This window comes from Schistocerca nitens, chromosome 1 (assembly GCF_023898315.1).
Source record: "Schistocerca nitens isolate TAMUIC-IGC-003100 chromosome 1, iqSchNite1.1, whole genome shotgun sequence".
In the NCBI taxonomy this organism is placed as follows: domain Eukaryota; kingdom Metazoa; phylum Arthropoda; class Insecta; order Orthoptera; family Acrididae; genus Schistocerca; species Schistocerca nitens.
In genome coordinates, this window is record NC_064614.1 from 979,779,655 (window position 1) to 979,804,312 (window position 24,658).

General features: G+C 39.4%; 1 protein-coding gene across 2 annotated transcripts in view; it reads left to right on the top strand.

The window, feature by feature from the left end:
* LOC126237688 (esterase FE4-like) overlaps positions 1-24,658 on the top strand; it is a 143,707-nt gene that overhangs the window by 30,906 nt on the left and 88,143 nt on the right. For both annotated transcript variants that reach the window (XM_049947743.1, XM_049947742.1), the window contains exons 2-3: positions 437-580; positions 14,855-14,980. In XM_049947743.1, coding sequence (XP_049803700.1) covers positions 437-580; positions 14,855-14,980 — 270 coding nt within the window. The remainder of the gene's footprint in view (positions 1-436; positions 581-14,854; positions 14,981-24,658) is intronic.

The following is a 24,658-nucleotide window of genomic DNA, read 5'->3' on the forward strand; positions in this document are numbered from 1 at the left end:
AAGGTAGGACCAATAACTATGCAGAATGTCATTAGTTTATACAACTACGGCACATAGGGGGAGGCAGACAAAAGAAGAAATGCTTTGAGAAACATATAAAATGAAAGAGGGAATTCACTCTGTATTTGATTTATGACAAATATACCATGAGATCATTGAATCATATATTCTGAGTGAGTGATCTAGTCCCTCTGTTTCATCTACATCAACACATATTACTCTTCATCCTATTCTATATTAGTTTGAATGGAATCAGTATTTCCAAAAGGTTGAAATTTTCCTTCTTTCTAGCTATTCATCTCAAAAATATTTGATCCATTTTTATAAATTTATGTAGCTTGAATATCCATTTTAACCAGTTTCTCCATAACAATTACAATATGTGAAATAATGGATCTTGACTCAGATTTCTCTGTCCATTGCTTTATTTTTACAGGGACAAAACAATTATGTGACAGTTACAACAACTCTAGGGTCTTTAAGAGGACTTGTGGAGCAAACAGCTTCAGGACTCTCAACAATATATACATTTAAAGGTGTTCCCTATGCAGAGCCTCCTGTTGCTGAATTGCGTTTTAAGGTAGGTAGACCTATTTAAAAACATTATGATACATCAATAAAGTGTCTCATGTGAACATCACATGTATGAGACCTTCTTGTTAATAAGTACAGCTCTTTAAAGATATGCTACATAGCCTTTCTGTGCTCTGTTTGTGTGGCAACTTGCTACTGTCAAAAGTGTGGATCATTACAAAATATTATGCTATAATGGATTAATGAGCAGAAATATATATCTTGGTAAGTAATGAATAGCAATAATGTAAATATGATTATCAGCATTTCTAATTCATGACACTTCAGTAAAACACTTAAGATTATGGGTCATTTATTATTTACAAGATGTAGGAAGGAGTTGAAAGTAGCATTTTGATTCTCTTTCAGTTCAATTAGAACCTCCTTTTTATGGAACTCCAAGATCAAGACCTGATATCTGTAGGTCTTTCTTTTTCCTGTATGCCAGTACAATGAGTGTGCCACTGTTTCATTTACACATTGGAGCCTAACAGGTCAGAAATCCAGTTATTACCCAGATCCTGAGGAAATTTTCTACAGTTTACAGTTTTTTTTATACATTTGCTAATCCACTTACCTCTTTAGGCAGTATATCAGCTTAATCTTCCATCCTTCCTCTTGATGAATATGTATATGTTTAGTACAAATAAATTATAGTGGGATTTGTAGATATTACTCTAAAGATAATGTTTTTCAATATTTTTATTTCTGCCCAAAGTGGACAAAATTTTCATAAGTTGTAGGGAATGGTAGGCTATTGATTTAAAATCACTTGTCTGCAGGAAATACTAAGTGCTTCATTTATAGGTAAGGTGTTTCATTGTGAAATGTTTGTTTTTCTCATTTTTACAAATTAGAGAACTTCACTTGGGTATGAAATCTTTCAAAACACTTGGAAACACAAGTAGTATCTGGTCTCTTTCCTCACTACCTTTCCTGCAGCTTTCCCTTGTTTCAGACATTGCATCTTCTAGCTGTATTTTTTTTTTTTTTTTTTTTTTTTTTTTTCTTTTCGGTTGGTGGCAGTTTCTCAGGAAAATGGTGTGCTGTGAATCTGTTTGCACTTGCAATTCCAGATGCTGAATGTGTGTCTTTATTTAGTTCTGATCCTCCTTTTTAAACCACTTGTTTTGCTAATTTACAGGTAAAATCTGTTAATGCACACTTTTTTAATATTTTGAATAATGTTGTCATTCTCAACTGCCCTCACAAAAATATGGACATCTTTTTCCAGCATTTTACAGTCTATCACTGGAAGGGATAGTAACTCATCAGCTGGTCTCCTCTGTCAACACCTGTTTTAGACAAGTTGTAGTATAGTACAACATCTGGCTTTACTACAGCAACATATTTATTCCTGGATTTTGCACTGACATGTGAAGTAGTCATCTTATGCTATGTTGACAACATGTGTACATCACATTTGTCTTTCCATTTCAAGCAGAAAAGGCGTCCTTTTCGATGAAATGTCATTTCTCATTTCTTTAGTTTTTGATTTATTAGGTCTCCAGGCAAACCTATCCTGTTCTTCATAACAGTTTCAACTCCCAGTGTATTTCTTTCTCATAGTTCTTCAAGGACTGCAGGGCTTGCATAAAATCTGTCCATGTATACCATATGTGCTTTTCCCAAGTAAGCAGCAGGGATTAGATAGAATTGTCAACATTTACTTTTCCTCCAGCATGAACTTCAGCATTGCACACACAACCTGTTTGAGCATCACTTACAACATACAGTTCTATCCAATATTTCTCTGGTTTGTCTTTCATATAAACACAGAATCCAATTCTTCCTCGAAAAGGACTTACTGCTTCATCCACAGTCAGATTTCATGATGGATAAAAGACTTTTTGCATCTTTCTGTGAAAAAGTCCCAAACAGGTCTTATTTTATGCAGAGGGTCATGGCCTGGTTCTTGCTGAGGTGTCCATAGCACATTATTGTTCACATGCAACAACCTGAATATGGCAAAAAATCTGTCTCCTGACATTAGCTGAGAAGCAAATGATGAAGCAAGCACAGGGTCTTCAGACCAATTATCCATAAGTTTAGGTTTCTTTACAACACACATATGCAAAATGATTGCAAAAAATTGATATACTTCATGTATCCTCACTGCTCTCCATTTCTTTGATAAGGATTTTGGTTTGATTCTGTTCTGACGACAAAGTTCAGAAATAGTATCAGTAGCATATATATTTGTCTCTGACTTTACTTTTAGAAACATGCTGTGATAAAAACATTGCAACAAACAGTCTAGTACTGTTGATAATGTATTAACAGGAACCTGAATTCCACTCATTTCTTCAAACAGAGGTAATTCAGGGAGCACATAAAAATAACACCATTCATTGTGAAGGCAGGCTGTTGAACTGAATGACAAACCTGACTAATAGAAACTTGTGCATTAGCTTCTTCATACTCACTACCATCATTTCTATCAGCAGCACAGGTTTCGCTCTCCAGATCACATGAGTCATCATGAGCCGTCTTCTGAAAAATCGCCGATGTCGTCTGAAAGATCATCAAGTTCTGAGCCATTGTTCAAGAGTTCTTCAATCTCTAATTTTGACAAGCAATGTGTGTTAGCTATATTCACTATTCATATGTTTTTACACATGGAAAGGATGCACACAATAGTACAACATGACAGGCAACAAAGAACAAGACAACCTTCAAAATATCCCAAGTGCACACATAGTTCACGTAACATTGGTACCATTCATGAGAGACTGGCATGCACTAGACATCAACAATGCACTTGAAACAAGCCAAACAATTAGTCTCACCACTTAAAAATGTAAAACACATGTTTAAATCACAAATAAATAAGTCGGAAGCGAAGAACGTATGACATACGTCCTTCGGAATTTTTGGTTAAACGATAGTGAACGTATCTAGCACATCCACCAGCTCCAATGTGTTAATTTTAAAATTTTGTACTTGGCTGGAGCAGCAACCTTAGAATGAAATCTTCTTGTAGACATCCAATCAATGGCAAATTGGAAGGTTTGTTAAAACCGCTTTACCATGGTTTCAACGTTCATAAAGTTGTCTTCTTCAGAAGAAAAATATGGACAACTGGATTACATGTTGTGGCACAAGTATGTTAAATATAGCCAAAAGGCATCATCAAATGTAAAATTTCACCTCCACATTAAATTGGGACCGATGACCGTAGCAGTCTGGTCCCTTTAATCCCACAAACCAACCACATTAAATTAAAACATGCACAACATGGTTCTTGTTATATGGTACTTCCTCACCAATATACAGTTAGCACACAAGGCGAGGAAGTACCATATGACAATAACCTTGTTGTGCATCTTTTAATTTAATATGGAGGTTAAATTTTATATTTTAAATACCTTTTGGCTACATTTTAATGTACCTCTGTCATAACATTTAATCCAGTGGTCCATATTATTATTCTCAAGAAGATGTTGCTATGAATGTTGAAACCATGGAAAGGGGTTTTAATAAACCATCCAATCTGCAACTCATGGTTTGTTTACTATTTCTACCAGAAGAGTGTTTCATTAATGGTAAGCAGGTGACTGTCTAGTTCCACAGTAGTGTTAAGGACCGTGTTTGACTTGTAGACTTTGGCATTAGTGATATGCTTTTATATTATTATTTATAAGCATGTCTTTAACTCCTTATATGAGAATGAACTATAATTAATACCACTCTATATACTGGCTTCATTGTGATAGTGTAAAATGAAGGTGAACTGCCTCCTAACATTAAGTATTCATTCTTGCTATATTTGTTCACAAAGAAGAATAAGCCTTGAGGCACAAAATGCCTAATACACAATCATTCTGTTGAGGTACAGTTCAACAGCTTTGGTGTGTCATCAAGGATTTGCAGTTTTTAAGAGGTACATTTCTATGATCTTTGTGTGTCATCATCAATCTAAAGTTTTATTCAAATTAATGATATGAATATAATAGAGGGAAACATTCCACGTGGGAAAAATATATCTAAAAACAAAGATGACGTGACTTACCGAACAAAAGTGCTGGCAGGTCAACAGACACACAAACAAACACAAACATACACACGAAATTCAAGCTTTCGCAACAAACTGTTGCTTCATCGCAAAAGAGGAAAGGAGAGGGAAAGACAAAAGGATGTGGGTTTTAAGGGAGAGGGTAAGGAGTCATTCTAATCCCGGGAGTGGAAAGACTTACCTTGGGGGAAAAAAGGACAGGTATACACTCACACACACACACATATCCATCCGCACATACACAGACACAAAGTGTCTGCTTGTGTCTGTGTATGTGCGGATGGATATGTGTGTGTGTGCGAGTGTATACCTGTCCTTTTTCCCCCCAAGGTAATTCTTTCCGCTCCTGGGATTGGAATGACTCCTTACCCTATCCCTTAAAACCCACATCCTTTCGTCTTTCCCTCTCCTTTCCTCTTTCCCGATGAAGCAACAGTTTGTTGCGAAAGCTTGAATTTCGTGTGTATGTTTGTGTTTGTTTGTGTGTCTGTTGACTTGCCAGCACTTTCGTTCGGTAAGTCACATCATCTTTGTTTTTAGATAAAGTTTTATTCAGTTAATTCAAATTTGTCAATGTGAACCTGCAAGAAATAATCTTTAGCAGAAGATACACATGACTGACACTTTGATTTCATCATAGACAGAAAAGCAGTACACCTAAAAAATAATAAAAAATATGAAACATTATTGATAATTACAAATGTCAATGCCTCCTCAGAGAAATTTAACATGATATCAATTCTACTGTATGTTAACATCTGGCGCAACAAAACTGTAACTTTGCTGCTGCAACAAGTCTTTTGATTTTATGCACCTCAACTTTTTGACTGTTTTGATGGTGTTCTCCAGTTGTTCCTGTTTTATGCAATCTTCTCATTTTCATTTTGCTACTAAATCATAATTGATTATATGTTACAGTTTATGGACGCCTTGGCTGGCACTGTAGCTCTTCCTCTATTGTATTTTCAGTGCTAAGATGAACATTCCTGCATGCCTTCATAGATGGTCCATGGGACTGTGCTTTTGTTCTTTATGAGTTTTCCTATGGATTTTTGTCTACCCTATTTCTTTTAGTACTTCTTCATTAATACTTTATAGGCCTAGCATATTTTTAGCTATTTTGTTTGGTGTAACATTTCAAATACCTCTAGTTTATTCTTCTCTGTCTTTTCAATGGTACATTTTTATCTTTCGGGTTCCAGACATTCAGTTACTAAAATTTCTCCTTAACTCCATATCAGTAATTGATACCATTAGACATTTGTACCAAATGATATTTTATATTTCAGTGCTAATCTACCAATACTTATGATGTCTCATTTTATTTGTTTAAGAGAATTTAATTTTTTCTACTACCATCTCTCTGTCAGTTTTGTTCTGTGGGAATCCATTATTATTATTTATAGTGTTCTTCATTATCTCCATCTTAGCTTAGACTTTACATTACTTACAAATTTTACTTTCTATGTGTTCTTGTTCTGTAGAATCTGTAGAGACAAGTTCAAAACATTATTTTCAATACTTATTTTCACATACAGGATTTCAGAAGTATGATTATGCTAATGAGATTATAAGAACGCACTGGATTAAAAGTTCTTGAGTTTCCAGCAGAATCAATTGATAAAAATTACATGAGCTTTCAGTCAAACACTTCTTGTCCATTGTCAAGTGGAATGCCTGCCAGTGGGTTGCTGGTACACCCCTTATCCATGCTAACTGCCATCTGTGACATCACTGATGCTCACAGCATAGCAATGTATGGGCATATGTTGGCTTGGTGTTCGATGTTGCCACTGGATCCACTGCCGTGCTGTGCTGCTGGCCACCATCTCTATTTATGATGTAATCAGTGATTTCTATTTCAATGGTTCATTTAATTACACAATCCTAGAAGCCATTTGTGTGAGTCACAATGGATGTTTCACCAAATTTTATCTGTTGTATGTTTCCTAAAGCATGCTCAGTTAAAGCAGATTTCTTGAGATAGTGTAAGTGATAAAATCTCTTGTGCTCCTTCCTGCATTGGTCCACAGTGTGTTCTGTTTGTTCAAGATAAGGCCCACATTAACAGCTACTGGGATTATATAATTAAAGAAGCAATTGAAATAAAAATCACCTACAACAACCTAGATAGAAATGGTGTGGAATCCAGTGATTGCATGATTGAAGTGGGTACATTGAATGCCAAGTCAACATATGCTCATATATGGTGTACACAAGGGACATACCAGCAGCCCACTGGCAGCCATAGTCTGACAGTGGTCAAGAAGTGTATGGCTGAAAGCTCATGCAATTTTAATGACTTATTGTGGCTGGAAACCTGAGAACTTTTCATACAAATGAGACTGCCTATAACACAATCTATCAGATAAGTTTTATCTAGTGCATGATCAATACAATTTCATGTCTGTGTGTCCTCCATTAAAAACACTCTCTCCCTTTTTTTCACCTGTCTGCTTGATATCTTTTGATTATCAGTTGCAGTCTTTTGCCTTCTAGATGGGAAAAGCAGCATTAGCACATTGTTTTCCATTTCTTAAACTTCTGTTAAAATCTTCTGATGGTATGCAGCCATTTCTTTTTGGCATATTGCTTCAAATTTTGCCAGCAATCTCTTAAATTACGTGTTTCTTTACTGTAAGGGTGAATGGATTTTAGCTGCCATGTTATTTTGGCTTTTCTCATACAATATAAAACTGTTTACTAAAGCACTTCAAGCAACTAGTAAAACATTTTTTTCCATGACTTCAGTAATTTTCTGACAAAACTATAGCTAAAAATGTAAGGATTCATTCTTCTGAGAGAATCAATTCTTTTCTTGTGTATTATAACTACTCTTGGCTTTACAACACTTATATATCCTCTGTACCTTTTTGGTACATCTACTGCTTGTCAGCACTGTGGCATCAACTGTCACTTCCCTTGCCACCTTAACATCACTGCACTGTTATCTTTAAGGAAAACCCATAAATATTGTTTCACAACTTTGTTCATAGGCATGCTAGACATATTGCTTTACACAGTTCCTGTCAGGTCTACTTTTGTCAGTTCATTTGTGTGAACAATATTTATGTAGAATTTATTTGTGAATACGTGAAAACCTGTGCCATTGGGATTCTGAAACAACTGGCACTCAAGTGCAATATGATTTATGTTGTGAACGGCAATTCTCATCTTGCCAGTTTCTTGGTGTTAGGGTTGACAAAGTACAGTTTAAAACAGATAACTCAATGTATTTTACAGCCAGTCAAAACATAAATATCTAAGACCCATTTTCATAGATTTTTGTCTATTGCAGAGTGTGGCAGAGGATACAAATGTATCACTATCATTGTCCCTCTTCCTTTTTCACGGTTGTTGATAAGCCTCCATGTAACCTTCAGTTTCTCTGATTTTCCTGTCATGGTTATTTGACAGGATGTATGGGGAGAAAGTAATTTGTGTCAAAGGGGAAATTCATTTGACAAAATTACTAAAGGGGGCAGAATGGTTGCACAATAATAAGCTTCAGGTACTGCCAACAGAAACATTTAATCTAATATAAACTAATCCTCCCTTTTATAAATTGTTTGGTCCTTCTGCAGGAATAGCTGGTTAGACAGGAGTGGGTGGTGGGGGTTAAATGGAGAGATAAATCAATAAGACCACAAGTGAGAGGGGACCCATCTTTTGTGAGAATGAGGAGAGGATGTAATGCATTGTTTGACTCTTGATGAAATCTATGCTTTGAGAGTCTTTAAAGTAAATTTCTACATGATGTACAATGTATCTCTTCTAATAACTGCTGCTGGTGTTCGATTAGTGTTTCATGATATTCTTGTTCTTACTAACTGAACCTCGGATGAAACACGCCACTCCTCTTTGTATCTTCTGTATTTTCTCTATTAATCTCATCTGATAAGTGTCCCAGACTATTGATCAATGGTCTAGGATAAATCAAACTTTAACTTAGTAAGATCTCTCTTTTATGCTTGAATAACATTCTCTTGGAATTGTTGCAATGAATTCCAGTCTGTCAACTGTTTTCCATGTAATTAGTTTTATGTGAATGTTCCACTTCCTTCAAAGAAGATCTGAATATTTCACCTGCAGAGCTGGTCTATCAACAACTGTTATCTCTACCAGGAGAATTTATTACTAGCACTCCCAACAACGTTACTGAAGTACCTAAATTTGGACAATGGTTATGCTCAAAAATTCATAGGTTTCAACCTGTTTTGCCCAGAGATCATAGTGCCAAATTTTTCAAGACTTACAATCAAGTTAGTATATGTGCATCATGATGAGATCCAGAAGCCATTTTAAACAGCGTATGACTGACCCTATGAAGTACTTACATGGCAGAAAAGACATTTACATGACATGTGTGGTTTTCTTAGGATAATCCTGATTGATTTCTTGAAAGCAGTATTAACAGTAGCAGAGCTGCAGGATTACAAAACAACAAAGGGAGAATGTGACATGTCATCTGCTCCTGACCCTGTGAAGATGCCTGTGAAGTAACCACACACCTTTTCACCATTGGCACCAGAGTGTCACAACAATGGTTCATGGGTAACATGATATGCACATCCAGTTCATTTTAACCCTAAGTGCTGTATTCTGCTACTAGTGTGTGTGAGTGTGACTGCAGTGAGTGTAGTGTCATTGTGCATGTCTACTTAAATCAGCAGCTGATTTTATCAGCGTGGGCCGGCCACTACAGACCACCTGTTGATGCGTGCACATGGCACCATCTCTGCCAAGCCATCTGCTGGTGAGTTATACCTATACACATGTGGAGTAGCACCAACTCACCCTCACTATCTTCATTTAGTTTTTACTGCTCACATCCATTGTTCTGTTTATCTCCCATGTTGTACCTTCTATATGATTCTTTTGTCTTGTTATGTGTGGAGGCATGAGAGGCTTGTTTCTGTTATTGTTTGTAGATTTATGAAAAAAGTCATATTTGTCTGAGTTGGATTGGTGTCATGTATTAATTGGGTACTAAACAACTGGTGATGAGTTTGGAGTTGTTTCTGGGTGTGCAACTTTTAGGTGCGGTTTCATCTGGTTTAGTCATTATGGACACCGTGCTACCAGCCCTGACTGAACAGCTTACTTCAGTAGTGACCACTTTGTTGGCTTCCATTAACAAATGGGTTACCATTCCACCAGTATATCCACCCAGTTTGCCTCCATATGATGATGGAGTTGAGAATTGGGAATCTTATGAAAAAAAGATTAAGACAGCATTTTTTGGCTCTCAGTGTGGCAGACTCAGATATGTACACAGCACTATTCCTTTCTTGGACTCCACCTAAGGCGTATGAGTTACTGTGCCAGCTTGCCCTTTATGAGGACCAGCAGCTGTTACTTTAAATCACATGTGTAGTTTACTGTCCAACTACCATCGCACACAAATGCAGGTCATAGAGGCATGAGTTGAATTCTACTGACACGACAAGAAAGCAAACCAGTCATACAGGGCCTGGATAGCTGAACTTAACAGCCTTAGCCGTAAGTGTCTGTTTGTTACTGATGCCCATAATGACTCTTCTGCAGACTGTACGGTGTATGATGGAATTATCTGTTTAGCTCCATTAAAAGCCTCCCTTAGGAGAAGTTTTGCAATAGCACAATCTTTTGAAGTTTCTCAGGCAGCAGGTGACCAAATTGAAGCCCGGGGTGATGTGGCAGTAGTGTCACAAGAAGTGCCCACTAGGACAACAGATAGCTTGACAAGGAAGTGACAGTGGTGGTGTTTAAGATGTGGGCTCACCACTGAGAATACCAAGGCCAGCCCAAGCAGCCATGACTGCTGCAGTGCTGCATCAGAATTCTCTGTTTCTGTCTTGTCCTTTCTGTTTTGTTCAGCATGAATGTTCAGCAATGCCCTAAGCACAGGACTACTTGTAATGCTTGCCAGAAGAAAAGCCACATAACCTCCAAGTGTCATTCGCTGCAGGTTGCTCAGCATATTGACATCAACTGTGTGACTCCAATACTTGCAACTTCCAAGTTGTTTATCGAGTTAAGTTTTTTTGCCAAGTGCTCCAGCTACAGGTTGACACAGATGCTGCAGTGATATTATTGAATGCTCAAACCTATGTCAGGTTAGGTTCAATGACATTGACACTGATCATGTGGAAGTTGGTCAGTTACAACAAACAGAACATTGTGCTGTTGGGATAATTTATAGCACCTGCCTCTTACAAGTTTCTGGCATGCTCCGTTACATTTTTGGTGGTTGCTGATGCTGGTGTTGAGAACTTGTTGGGGATGGAAACCTTATAGGTATTTGGATTTTCTGTCACTTCAATCACCTTGTGTCCAATCAGGTACTGTATTTTCAGTTGGAAACACTGTGTGAGGAGTTTTTGGACTTCTTGTCAGAAATTATTGGATGTACTTAGAATTTTTCTGCTCATATTTCCCTGAAATCCATGGCTCGGCCTCATTTTTTTTGTGTGTGGGTCACCTTGAAAGATCAAGTAAAAGCAGACTAGGGGTGGTGCAACCTGTTATGGCTAATGAATGGTCATCTCCACTGGTTGTAGTTTGGAAGCTGTTGGGGAAACTTTGCCTCTGTAGTGACTTCAGTACTACTATCAGTGTGTAGTTGATCTTGGAGGCGTGTCTTCTCTCACAACAGGAGGAACGTTTGGTGAAAGTATTTGTGGCCAGCACTTTTCTAAAATTGATTTGTCTGAAGCATATCTGCAGACTTTTTTGGATGAAAAGTCTCAGTGAATTCTGGTTTAGAATGCTTCACTGTCTCATCAGGCCACTGGTGTCTCCTCCATAGCCTGGGCACACTCTTCGCACAAGGGAGAGTTGTGCTGTGTCCTTTTACTAGTGCTTGTGAATGTATGTGCACCAAGTGTACTGTTGATGCAAGTGCATACTTAAATCAACTGTCATCTGCATTAGCACGAGCCGGCCATTAGAGGCCACCTGTAGAAAGCTTTCACATGGCATGGTCTCTACTGTGCTATCTACTATTGACAGACCTACATAAGTGTGGAGCAGTGCTGACTGGCCCTCACTATGCCCTTCTAGTTCGTACTGCTCACATCAGATGTTCTTCGTACTGCTTATGTTGTATCTTCTGTATGATTCTTTTGTCTTGTTGTGTGTAGAGTAGTGAGAGGCTTGTTTCAGTTATTGTTCAGAGGTTTATGAATAAAGTCACATTTGTGTTACATGGATTGGTTTCATGTATTACTTGGGTACTACACTAAGTGCCATTGACTCATAAGGGGAGTAGAGTGGTTAAGCTAACATTTCTTGCTTGATATAAAGACTTTTTGGCTGTCAAATTTCATTGGTAACATTTGGAATGTAAGAGTACATTTGTTTCTTTGGTTTTGACTGTTATTTATAACTAATGTTATAAATCCAACAATTTCCTACCACTCTGTGCCTCAAATTCTGAGATACTTGAACAACAGATGTCTATATTTGTAGTAGAAGACACATTTCAAGTTTACTGTATGAATGAGCATATAAATAAGCTAGAAACTTTTTACTTTATGAGTGAGCATGTAATTAATGTAGAAACTGACTCCTTTAATGGCTATAGTTAAAATCAGTGGTTGTAAGTCACAGTAACACCTATGTTGAAAATAATATCATGATCAAGGAACCTGCTACCTGTCACACTTCATACAAATTACTAAATTTTTTTCTCATGCAACATGTTTGAAGCTCTGACTGAGAGGTCAGTTATATAATGCAGTTCAGTTATATATAAAAATAGTCGCCCATATGAATGTAACAGAGGGAAATATTCCACATGGGAAAAAAATATATATATAACAAAGATGATTTAACTTACCAAAAGAGAAAGTGCTGGTATGTTGATAGACACAATAAAAAACAAACACACACACAAATATTCAAGCTTTCACAACCCCTGGTTGCTGCATCAGGAAAGAGGGAAGGAGAGGGAAAGATGAAAGGATGTGGGTTTTAAGGGAGTCATTCCAATCCCGGGAGTGGAAAGACTTACCTTAGGGGGAAAAGGACAGGTATACACTCTCTCTCTCTCTCTCTCTCTCTCTCTCTCTCTCACACACACACACACACACACACACACACACACACACACACACACACACGTCCATCTGCACATATATAGACACAGGCAGACATATGTAAATGCAAAGAGGTTGGGCAGAGATGTCAGTCGAGGCGGAAGTACAGAGGCAAAGATGTTGTTGAATGACAGGTGAGGTACGAGGGGCAGCAACTTGAAATCAATGGAGGTAATGGTGGGTAACGGGAAGAGAGAATATATTGAAGGGCAAGTTCCCATATCCGGAGTTCTGATAGGTTGGTGTCAGTGGGAAGTATCCAGGTAACCTGGATGTTGTAACACTGTGCCAAGATGTGCTGGCCGTGCACCAAGGCATGTTTAGCCAAAGGGTGATCCTCATTACCAACAAACACTGTCTGCCTGTGTCCATTCATGAGAATGGACAGTTTGTTGCTGGTCATTCCCACAAGAAGGCTTCACAGTGTAGGCAAGTCAGTTGGTAAACAACGCGGGTGCTTTCACACATGGCTCTGTCTTTGATTGTGTACACCTTCTGGGCTACAGGACTGGAGTAGGAGGTGGTGGGAGGGTGCATGGGACAGGTTTTACACCGGGGGTGGTTACAAGGGTAAGGGGTTTTGATATTGCAGGGAGGACAATGACATCTGAGACTGTGTCAATTAAATAAACCTGATTGTTACATATGTCCTTGATGTATATCCTATATGATGTAGGAACACTGTAAAGAATAGTGTGTCCATTAGCTGTGTTTGAGACAGAAACATTGGCAGTATAAGGGAGCATATTGTTAACACATAGTGGAGTATGAGTGGTAAACATTCCTTTAGTGGTGTCAGAGCTGTTTGCAGCAGTGGGTAGGCACTGTACAGTGGAGTAATTGGTTGGCCATAATTTCACAGCCCCCGTTTGGGTACTTGCATGGTGGTGTGCATATTCATGCCAGTTGTCTGAAGCCCGAATGATATCAGCACAGTTTTTCATGCTGACTGATGTTACCTTATGTGCTGCACCTTCTGATAAGGTGGGTAGTGCTGGGAGAGGTTGGAACTCCTTAGAGTTGGTGTTAGAGAGCGTCAAAGTTGCATCACAGTCCACTCACCTGCATCTACAATCATGTCCATGATGCCAGGGTTGTACAGTTTATGGGACCCCCTTGTCTTACTGAGTCATAGAACCTGATAAAGTTGAGGTGCAATCAGTAATTTGGAGTTGAAAGGTGTGGAAATACTGGAAATTGCTGCACTTTTCACCACAAAAGATAACTGGCTCATTCAAATCTGTTTAAATGTGGTGTTTTAAACCTTGGTTGTGGAAACCAATGATCACAGTTGACACCAGAAAACAGAAGGAGCCTTGTCACCAGTAGTTTCATCTTGCAGTGGTTTCTGGCTGCAGATGTCCATAGGTTTGCACAATCAGTGAAGAATTCTGTTCTTGATGTATATCCTACATGATATAGCAAGTTGTGTACAACCTCCAACAATAACAACAAAGTTTGTGAGTCCAATGCTCCAGTAGTGAGGATGAATAGTATGTTATCATCTAAGATCCCATAAGCCTCAAAGGAAAGTTCAAGAAGCCGCAACCAAAGAGACGGCTGTTGTGGCATGTACGGCAGTGCAATGAATTTACTACATGGTAAGGGAGGTATGATGTAGCTTGGCAGTGAACTGTCCATAAGCTACACATAATATGAAGTACTCTGCACTTGCCCAGAAGTTAATACTGGTTGTGAAATAGTCTGAAGGTCTTCTGAAACACTCAATAAGTGTCTTGGAGGTGTAGAGTCCATGTTAGTGAGTGAAGTGATTGCACTTTTGATTTGCTTATTGTCTGCCATTGTTCAGGTCACCTTCATGGATACTACCATCCACAATTGAGTAATGGCAGTGTAAGTACTACACACTGTATTACTACAACAGACACAAAAACCAAGGAACAAAACTCAAGAGGAACCTAGAGACATAACTCAGAGCCATTAAACATAACCAAAGATGCTGCTAGATCATGTCACTAAGCCACAAAGATGGTTCACATTTGCGATTACATGTTCAACTGCTTGTGTCACCACAAACCTTATTTGTTAGTACTTGTTTGTGTATGCTATTTTTTTGTCACATGAAGCATGACTGATTGGTGTTAAATTCATTATGTAACTAATCAATGAAAGTATTGTAGTTGCAGAGAACATATTAAAGTAAAATGACAACAAAAATTTTCAGCCACCAGTTCCAGTATCACCCTGGCGTGACACGAAAGATGCTTTGGAATTTGGGCCTAAGTGTGTACAGAAAGGAGGTGACAGTGGGGAAGAAGACTGCCTGTATCTTAATATTTACTCACCAGAAGTAAGTGGCTATAATACTGTAGCTTGATCAATTAACCAACAATCAAATAAAAGGATATTATTGGAATTTTCATTGGTTATAATGGCACTTGTGCCTATGTAGTGATGCAAAAAAACCTTCTGTTACTAGCTGATTTAGGTATACAGAATTACTCTGAAATATATTAACAAATTCAGACACTACACTTCTCACATTTAAAAAAAAAAAAAAAAAAAAAAAAAAAAAAAAAAAAAAAAAAAAAAAAAAAAAAAAAACGTTTACCAGCCAAGTATACGAACATGCTACAGGCATGTTCTGCTGTGCAGAAGACTAAACATGTTCATCTGTAACAGTCGATCTTGACAAAAGTTCATCGGGGTTAATGCACCCTTAAATATGTTGACCAAGAACTGACACATCCTGTCAGAAATATAGCATCAGTTTCGAAGGGTTTCACCTTGCATTCATGAATTTTCTACTCAGTGGCGCTAGCATTTGCATGAACAGCAATTGCTGAGTGTGTACAACAAATAAAAAAAATATTTGTTATCATTCTGTACATATTTCTTATAGTTTCTGTTTGTTCCTGACTAAAGCACCAATACAAGCCTTTGTTTATCTCATATATTGCTCAACATGTTAAGGAAAACAGCACCCAAAAATTCCTGAATCAGTTCATGTTACTCCTAAGGATCGTGGGGACTCAACCAACAAGACTCCCCAACATAACATCTCCATCAAGTGGCGCTGAGTAAATACTCTCTGCCTGTTTAAACTGTGCTTGACTTGTGTTATGTTAGGATGTCTGGATAAAAAGTGTACATTTATTTATTTATTTAGGGTATATTATTTAAATGGAAATAGCCTTGCCGCAGTGGATACACTGGTTCCCGTGAGATCATCACAGTTAAGCGCTATCGTGCATGGCCGTTGCTTGGATGGGTGACCATCCAGGCTGCCATGCACTGTTGCCATTTTTCGGGTGCACTCAGCCTCATGATGCCAATTGAGGAGCTACTCGACTGAATAGTAGCAGCTTCGGCCAAGAATACCATCCTAACGACCGGGAGAGCGGTGCGCTGACCCCACACCCCTTCTATCCGCATCCTCCACTGAGGATGACACGGCAGTCAGATGGTCCCAGTAGGCCACTCGTGGCCTGAAGATGGAGTGTGATATTATTTAAATAAAGTAGTGGATCCATGTCATATTGTATCTCACCCGTCTGTACCCAGATTCCTATAATGGTGACCGATGACTACCACATCATGCCATATTTTCTGATTTTCCTGTCAAGCTGATTACTGTGTGACAACAATGCAGCCATTATTGCACCCCACCCCTACACATTTCACACAAAATGACACTGATTTTCCTGCATCCCTGTTTTACATGTCATACTACAACATAGAACATCAGCGTGCAATACATCAGACTGTGTTCAAATCTGAAACAACACCACAGCTGTGTAATGTACTGACCACCCAGGGCATCTATGGCTTTCCACCCTCCATCAATGTGCAAGAAATGACTTGCTTGGGATATATTACTGATATGTTTGGTGCTCCCAATGGCGCATTCAACACTCTCCATAGGACTTAAATTCAGGTAATAAGGGTCGATAACAGTGCTGGATGAAGCCAACTAGTTAGACAGCTTGTTATTATCAGTATTACAGTTTTAACCAAGCTGCACCCAGACAGCAAACATTTTCACAATTGTGCCTTTCAACCAACTGCACAGTGCTTGGACATTATTTTCCACCCTACTACAGGGTATCCTAAGAGGGTCACTCCAAAAGAAATGCACACTATTTTTGTAAAAATACAGTTTTCATTCTGCATGTGTGAAAGTTTTACAGTGTGTAGATACATCCTTCCCACTTGTTTCCAAACTTAGTTCAACCTGTTCCCGGGAGTGGCGCTGTCACAGCATGTCTTCACGATGGCTGCTACACTTGATGGTCGTCAGAAGCAATGTGCTGTCATAGATTTCCTGTGTTGTGGAAACGAGACAGTGGGAAACATCCACAAGAGGTTGAAGAAGGTGTATAGAGATGCTGCTGTCGATCACAGTACAGTTAGTCAGTGGGCAAGCAGGTTATGTGATGAAAGCGGGCACAGCAATATTGAGGATTGTCCTCACAGTGGCAGGCCTCGTACTGCACACACTCCAGACAATGTGCAAGAGAGTTAGCTAATTGGAGACTGCTGACAGATGCATCACAGTGAATGAATTGTCATGCTACATTGGGATAGGGGAAGGAAGTGTTTGCAGAATACTGAAAGTGTTGGCGTTAAAAAATGTTTGTGCCAGGTGGATTCCCAGGATGTTGATAGTGGCTCACAAAGAAACAAGAAAAACGGTATGCAGTGAACTTTTGGAACAGTACAAGAATGGTGGAGATGAATTTCTTGGAAGAATTGTGAAAGGTGATGAAACATGGTTTCATCATATTTCACCAGAGACGAAGAGGCAATCAGTGGAGTGGCATCATGTAAATTCACCCAAGAAAAAAAAATTCAAAATCACACCTGCTGGAAAAGTTATGGCTACGGTGTTTTTCGATTCTGAAGGACTCTTGCTTGTGGACATCATGCCAAGTGGAACCACCATAAATTCTGATGCATATGTGATGAACTGAAGGAACTTCAAGCTCGACTGAGTTGTGTTTGACCACATCAGCAAAAGCAGGATGTTTTGCTGTTGCACAACAATGCACGGCCACATGTCAGTCAAAAAACCATGGAAGCGATCACAAAACTCGGATGGACAACACTGAAACACCTGCCTTACAGTCCTGACCTGGCTCCATGTGACTATCATCTCTTTGGAAAACTGAAAGACTCTCTTCGTGGAACAAGGTTTGAAGATGATGACTCCCTTGTGCATGCTGCCAAACAGTGGCTCCAACAGGTTGGTCCAGAATTTTACCATGTGGGTATACAGGTGCTGGTTCCAAGATGGCATAAGGGCAGTTGAGAGGGATGGAAATTATGTGGAGAAATGAAAATATTGTTGCTAAAGGATGTATCTACACACTGTAAAACTTTTGAACATGTAAAATAAAAGATGGATTTCTCGTAAAACTTTTGAACATGTAGAATAAAAGATGGATTTCTTTTGGAGTGATCCTCATACATAAAATCGGTACATCTCATTCATGAAATTCAAGTAACAGTAATATAATTAAAAAAGAATAGATAATAGTAATGTTAAAAAAATGCAGTTATATTTTTATAAGAGATGCTGGAAGTGGTGGCCATGGTATCCAGGCTACTTCACAAGCAGCTCGACTAGAGATGATTAACTGTTACACCCTATTTTATGACGGATGCTCTGTATTTTGTACAATCAACAATGTATAACTGATGCAATGTCCACTGATGCAATGTCCACTGGCCTCCTGATGGCAGGAACCCAAACTCACATGAATTTAGCTGCCCTTGACCGGTCAAGAAATCCTCATAGTCATGCCATCCCAGCTGGCCGAGATATCATGGCTTTGCCTGGCAGCTGATGAAGAAGTTGGCATTCCCTCCATATCAAGAAAGTCAGCCATGAAATCATGCCTCCATCTGAATGCCACTGAGACAGCACGACTTGGCTGACCTCTGCCTCATGAAGGGACAACATTTCTCTACAGTGGCTGCCTGATAACATACAAATTTGTCGCACAGTGGACACTGATCTTACTGCACCACTCACCATGTTTCTCTGCTGGATCCAATTGGGTTTTGGCTCTTCTGTGCACAAATGCCAATGGCTGTGTACACTTCACCACCATTCTGTGCAGCCTGCTACCCAAGGTGCTCACCTGCAATATTGTCATACTGCAGTGCTTGTGCTGCCTGGAGAACATGTCATTGCATTAAGCAAGACGTTTTAACAGCACACCATGGATCCACCAACATTTAGTGGGTGACTTGTTACATTTAACAAGCCATTTTCACAACATGTGCTCCCTCTTGAACGACTGCAATAGCTGTGTGACCAAGTCATGGTGTACAATTTGCTGGTTTCAAACAACCCTCTCACACAACAGAAGACAAGTACAATGCAGTGCAGTCCTATCACATTACAAATTCTCAACCTCCTTATCCTGTGCTGGAGAGGGGGGGGGGGGGGGGGGGAGGGGAGGGGCCTCCATGGGGACTTGACCAGTGAGACTCTGACTATTGAGTGGCTCTGAGTGGGTACCTTAGACACTCTCTGCCAGTTTATTCTGGACACAACCTGTGTTATGTTAGTACATTTGATCCACAATGGTGTATATATGTCGTGTAAATAAAGTAGTGAACTCTAATGTATGGATCCACCATGTCATATCACGTTTCTCCTGATCGTACCTGAGTTCCTACAGGATTAATAAAATGAACTAAAATAAATAAAAATAAAAGCCAAATGATGAGGTCTGTCTCAAAAAGGGATGATTATCTATGCAATACTTATGTATCCACATGATTACACACAGATCTTCTTGGAGGCAGAAGGCAGCACAGTAGATCAGAGACTGAACTCACATTCAGGAGGAAATCATTTCAAATTCTCATCTGGTCATAAAAATTTAGGTTTTCTTTGGTTTTCCTAAACCACTTGGGCCAAGTGACAGAATGATTTCTTAAAACCAGAGAAATGCCAGGATGGTTTCTTCACAGAGGACACTAATACATTGTGAGTAGTGACCTCAGTGTCAGCTGAATGTTAAACCCAAATCTTTTTTTATATTCAGCCAGGTTACAATGTCCAGAAACCTTTATACTTTAGAAAGCTCACTTCTTGCCATCTTCTGGAGCTCCTGATGATTGATTATCGTTTGCTGGGCACTGTCTTGACATCCCCTGACCCACGCCTGCAGCCTCTGGCCAGCTGGCTATGAGCGTAATTGTGGTACAGTGGTGGGGAAAGTGTGACACCATGGATCAGTCCAATGTCCTCAGTCACATTGCAGTGGGCACCTCAAGCGCTCTGCTGGTATGGCAAAAATGCTTCCTCATCCTCGCCAATTCCCATGATAGTAATGGATTTACACACAGATTGCCACTGTGTTTGGAACCATGCTCAAGGCTGGGTCCCAGACCTTGTGTAATTGAAAGCCTTTGACTTTATTTATTAGTCTGTTGTGCCCTGTATCTCTGCACACTCTTTGAGAATGTAATCCCAGAAACAACTTGGTGCCATTGTAATTCATAAAATGTATGTGGGAATTGCAGTTCTCCATGTCAGTGGACTTCATTGGCTGTGATGTGATAAACTTCTGGTCTCTGAGGTTCTAGATCATCCTTGACTGATCCTAAGAAGTCTTTCATTTTGGCTAGTGCGCAGAATGTGCACTTCATGTTATGTTCCTGGGATATTCTTCTGATTTTTGCAGATGTGTTCCCAACATATAATATGATTACAAATGCAATAGATTTCCCTTCATCATCAGTAAGCTGTGATCTCAACTTCTTTGGTCTTAGGGCAAATTGTGTCTGACAGTCTCCATAGCTTTTCACACACAAACAGCCTGTAGGTACTACAGTTCAGCTGCCACACTGTCACAGTCCGAGATTCTTCAAGCTCTGTGCACTAGTGTGCTTAGGACACCTTCTCTCATTGTGTAGGTGCATGGCAACTGGAGACATGCCAGTCAAATCTGTATGAGTCCGTTTACACTAGATGCTGTATCCTGTTATGCCATCTGCAAACTTGAAAAATGCATCTGGAAATGAAAGTAGTTTTTTTTTCTGTCTCTGTCATGAGTTTTCTGGTCTGATGCAGCAAACTCAGGTGTTGCAAGAAGTCTTGTAGGACATGTTTTTATGTCAACATATTTTCTGTTCAATGGAATTTACTACAGATGTGATATGTGGATGATATATTCATAATCCGACTGCATGGACAACATCACCTTCAAGACTTAGTGCAGTGCCTGAAACTGTTGCACCTCAACATCAAATTAATGATGGAGATAGAAAACAATAATCAACTTCCATTTCTGGATGTGCTCATCAAGTGACAAGTAAATGGTACATTGGGAAAGAGTGTCTACTGTAAACCAATACATACAGATTTGTACTTGCATGCCTTCACCTGTCATGCCCTTCTCAATAAGGTGTGTTGAGCACACTAGTCCACGTATCACATGAAATCTTATACCATGACAATCTGACAGCCAAATTGCAACATCTATAGGCCACATTCCAGATGAACGGTTACAACAGCTGCCAGATTCAATGTGCTCTAGGACCAAAGAAGCTGAAGCCACAGCATGCTCAGGATGAAGAGACTTCTGTTGTTATGGTAATTACCACACATGTCTGGAACACATCAGTAAAAACTGGAAGAATATTCCAGAAACATAATATCAACTGAGTGTTCCACCTACCAGCAAAGACAAAAGTCTTATTGGGTTCAGTCAGAGATGACATAGGATTCTGGAAACCAGGAATCTCCTGAATTCCTTGCAGTGCAGTAATACTTATGTAGCCATACTATCTAGATGGCAGAGGAGAGATGCACTAAGCATAAATGCCACACAGACAATGAACTTCTTTCAAAATCCACTGTGGCAGAACACTGCATCTCCCATATAATTGTCATGAATTGTGACAGCATCAGCTAACACTCCAAAAAATTCTGGGATTGTCTTATAAAAGGGGCTGTAGAGCTGAACTGTGCATCAGGCCACATTCACTCACCCAAGCCGGGTTATGGCCAACTGATCCACCCTGTTGCCTACACCACATGTGGTCAAGCTCAAGTGTACCAGCAATGGAGTACACAGGCCACAATGCACTTTCAAGGCCCATGACTTGTTCCGGTATGGGTGCCAACAGGGCTCGGTGCACCAAGCAGACAGGCAGTGCTGTAAAGGTGGGACTGACTGGTCATACATGTTTGGAACTGCTTTATAAATCATCTGCACTCGTTTGAGAATTGTGAAGGTTTAATGTGCTAGGAACAGAGTGTACTTCATTGTTTACAAAGAAAAATAACACATAAAGGAAAATAATGGATGTAAAACAAAAAAGTATATATTGCAACGTGGAAGTAACTGAATTCAATGGAAATGGTTTAAGCCCTAATGCTTCTATATAGTTTCACATTTCACCTGTACCACATCAAAAGGCCTGATGATGGTATTTCAAACTTTTTTGTTAATCTACAAATTTTCATTATGGAATTAACTGGCTCAATCCTTCCTCAGAATTCATTGAAGAGGATCCGCTTGCTTTGAATGTGACATAATTTTGAAATGAGGATCCACAGAAGATAAAGACAATCTCACACTGCTTCCACTGTGACGTTTGTTTCTGGAATTAGTTTTTATATGCATGTAAGAAAGGAAAAGCTTTTCACACAGATGTGTGGTAATAAACATGGTACCACTTTATCTGCTAGCAGTGGAAACTTGGCCTTTAAGATTAACCAGAAACTTATCAGCAACAAAGATTTATTTTCTGTAACTTAGAAACTGGAAGTTTCAAGTAGCTGCTTGTTTTAATTTACACTTCATGTGGATTCCAAACTTCTTGTCTTTTTCCTTGTGATTGCAAATCCAGTTGTTATTACTAGATAAAGCAGGAAAATAGTCTTTGAAATTTTTCCAAATCTCTTCAAATCTCCCTTAATCTTCTTGATATTTTCATCAGAAGTAAGATGAATTTCTAATAGGAAATCATGAAAGGTATTGAGGCACTCAATGTGATTGGAATTTAGACAGATTATAAACTGTAAGGCTTTCAATGGATGATTCAATATGATCTTATACATTACACAGGTTTGTGTTTGAACCCTGAAGAAATAAATTTAAACTGCTGATTTTTAATAAAATGTTTGACAAACAAGCCACAGCCAGAAGCACACATTGCCTAGAGAAAGGTGCACCTGATGTGATAAAGACAAATGTTACACGATTAGAGAACATTTCTGCTCTGATATAACCATCTTACATCCATGAGAGTCAATAAAAACTGTTAAATACATAGGTTAGTGTTACAAAAATTTACTAATTAGGAGGACAACCATTTTCAAAACGAACTATTTTCACTGCATTTTAATGTACAGAGCTTTTTCACATGCACATAACAGTAAGCTGATTTAGCAATTAAAGCAGTGGTGGATATTTAAGTAACCACCATGTTGCTGATATTACAGCCATCAGTTATTTTAATATAATACTGGATATGAAGTACTGTGTTGGTAAATACTGTGCAAAGTAAAAGCTGCTTGCAAATAAACCACAGAGATTTTGCTTTGTGCCCACAACAGTATAGCACCTAGTAGGCATGACTTGTTGAGCAGACGAACCAAATGGCTGCCTGGACAGACTCTGGTTCTGGTGGGGCACCGTACAGGTGGTGGGCCTCGGTGTGGCTTGACCAGCTGACTGGGCAGTGTGAATAACGGCTTCCCTGGCAGTCAAGGCTGTGGTCCTGGGCAGGCTGCACAGGCTTGGTGCATGCCTCTGCTGTAGAGGTCGGGCTACACTATGAACTAATAACTAAAAGCAATGGTATGCAATTAAGCAAGGTGTGGGACTCAGCCACAAGCATGGACAAAGCACAGTGGCAATCTATATGGAAATCCACTCCTATCCTGGCAGTTGGTGAGGATGATGCCACATAGGCAGAGACCAGGGCCCTGCAACTGAGGACATTGTATCGAACCCTGATGTTCGCTTCCCCCACTGTTATACAAGGTCGGTGCCCAGAGCCGGCTGGCTGCAGGCAGCGGGCTTGGTGAAGGTATATAAAAGTGGCACCCATTCATCAGGAATGCTTATAGAAAGCAAGAAGTCAGCTTACTAAATTATTGTGCCTTATAGACAATGACACCTGTCTGAATACCTGAGAAATATTCAAATTTTCCTATGCTAGGAAAACCTAAAATCACACATAAAGTACCTCTAAGGGCAGGAGATATTCAGCCAAATTAAGAAGCTTGATAATCTTTGGGACAGAATGGATTGCCTTCAGGCACCTCTTGTCTTTGAGTTGCTGAGAGAGCTGAATACTACCATCTTTGTGAAGATCATTCATCACATCAGAAATCCAGCCACCAGCCAAATCACCAGAAGAGCCAACCTCGCCCTAGTCTGGGAGACGATCTGGTGCACTGGATGCTTATTCAATAAGACCTCAAGAGAACTCTTCACATTCCATTTGCAGTTGGAGTTGACACTTCCCCATGATCCATGGGAGTGGATAGATACAGTTAGCTGGTCTCAAACCAGCAGAGCATGGCAGCTGGCCACTTGCATACATGCTGCTAAATATGGCTAAACCACTGCAAGAAGGATCTCAGAGAACTGTAATTGATTGCACACAGAAAATAATTGATGATGCTGCTTTATCTGTTCAAGGAAAGAGCAGAACATTACATTGACACTAAAGACCCCAAATAAAGCAGAATTTATCAGCACAGTGGAACAGGTTGCTCTTGCACTTCAGTAAGATGCTGCAGAGGAAATACCTAGTGATACATGCCTTACTCTTCCTAGGGCTATTCCACTAAAGCCAAACATTTCCAAGGAAGAGAGGAAAGCACTTGAGCAGCTCCAAGAAGACTCTGAAACAATCATCCTCCTTGCAGACATAGGGAATTGCATGGGTCTGGTTCCATGTTAAATATACCAGCAAAAATGTATGACCTACAACAGGATAATGCCTACATGAGAACTGAAGATGATTCTACCAACTGAGTGAAGAAGAG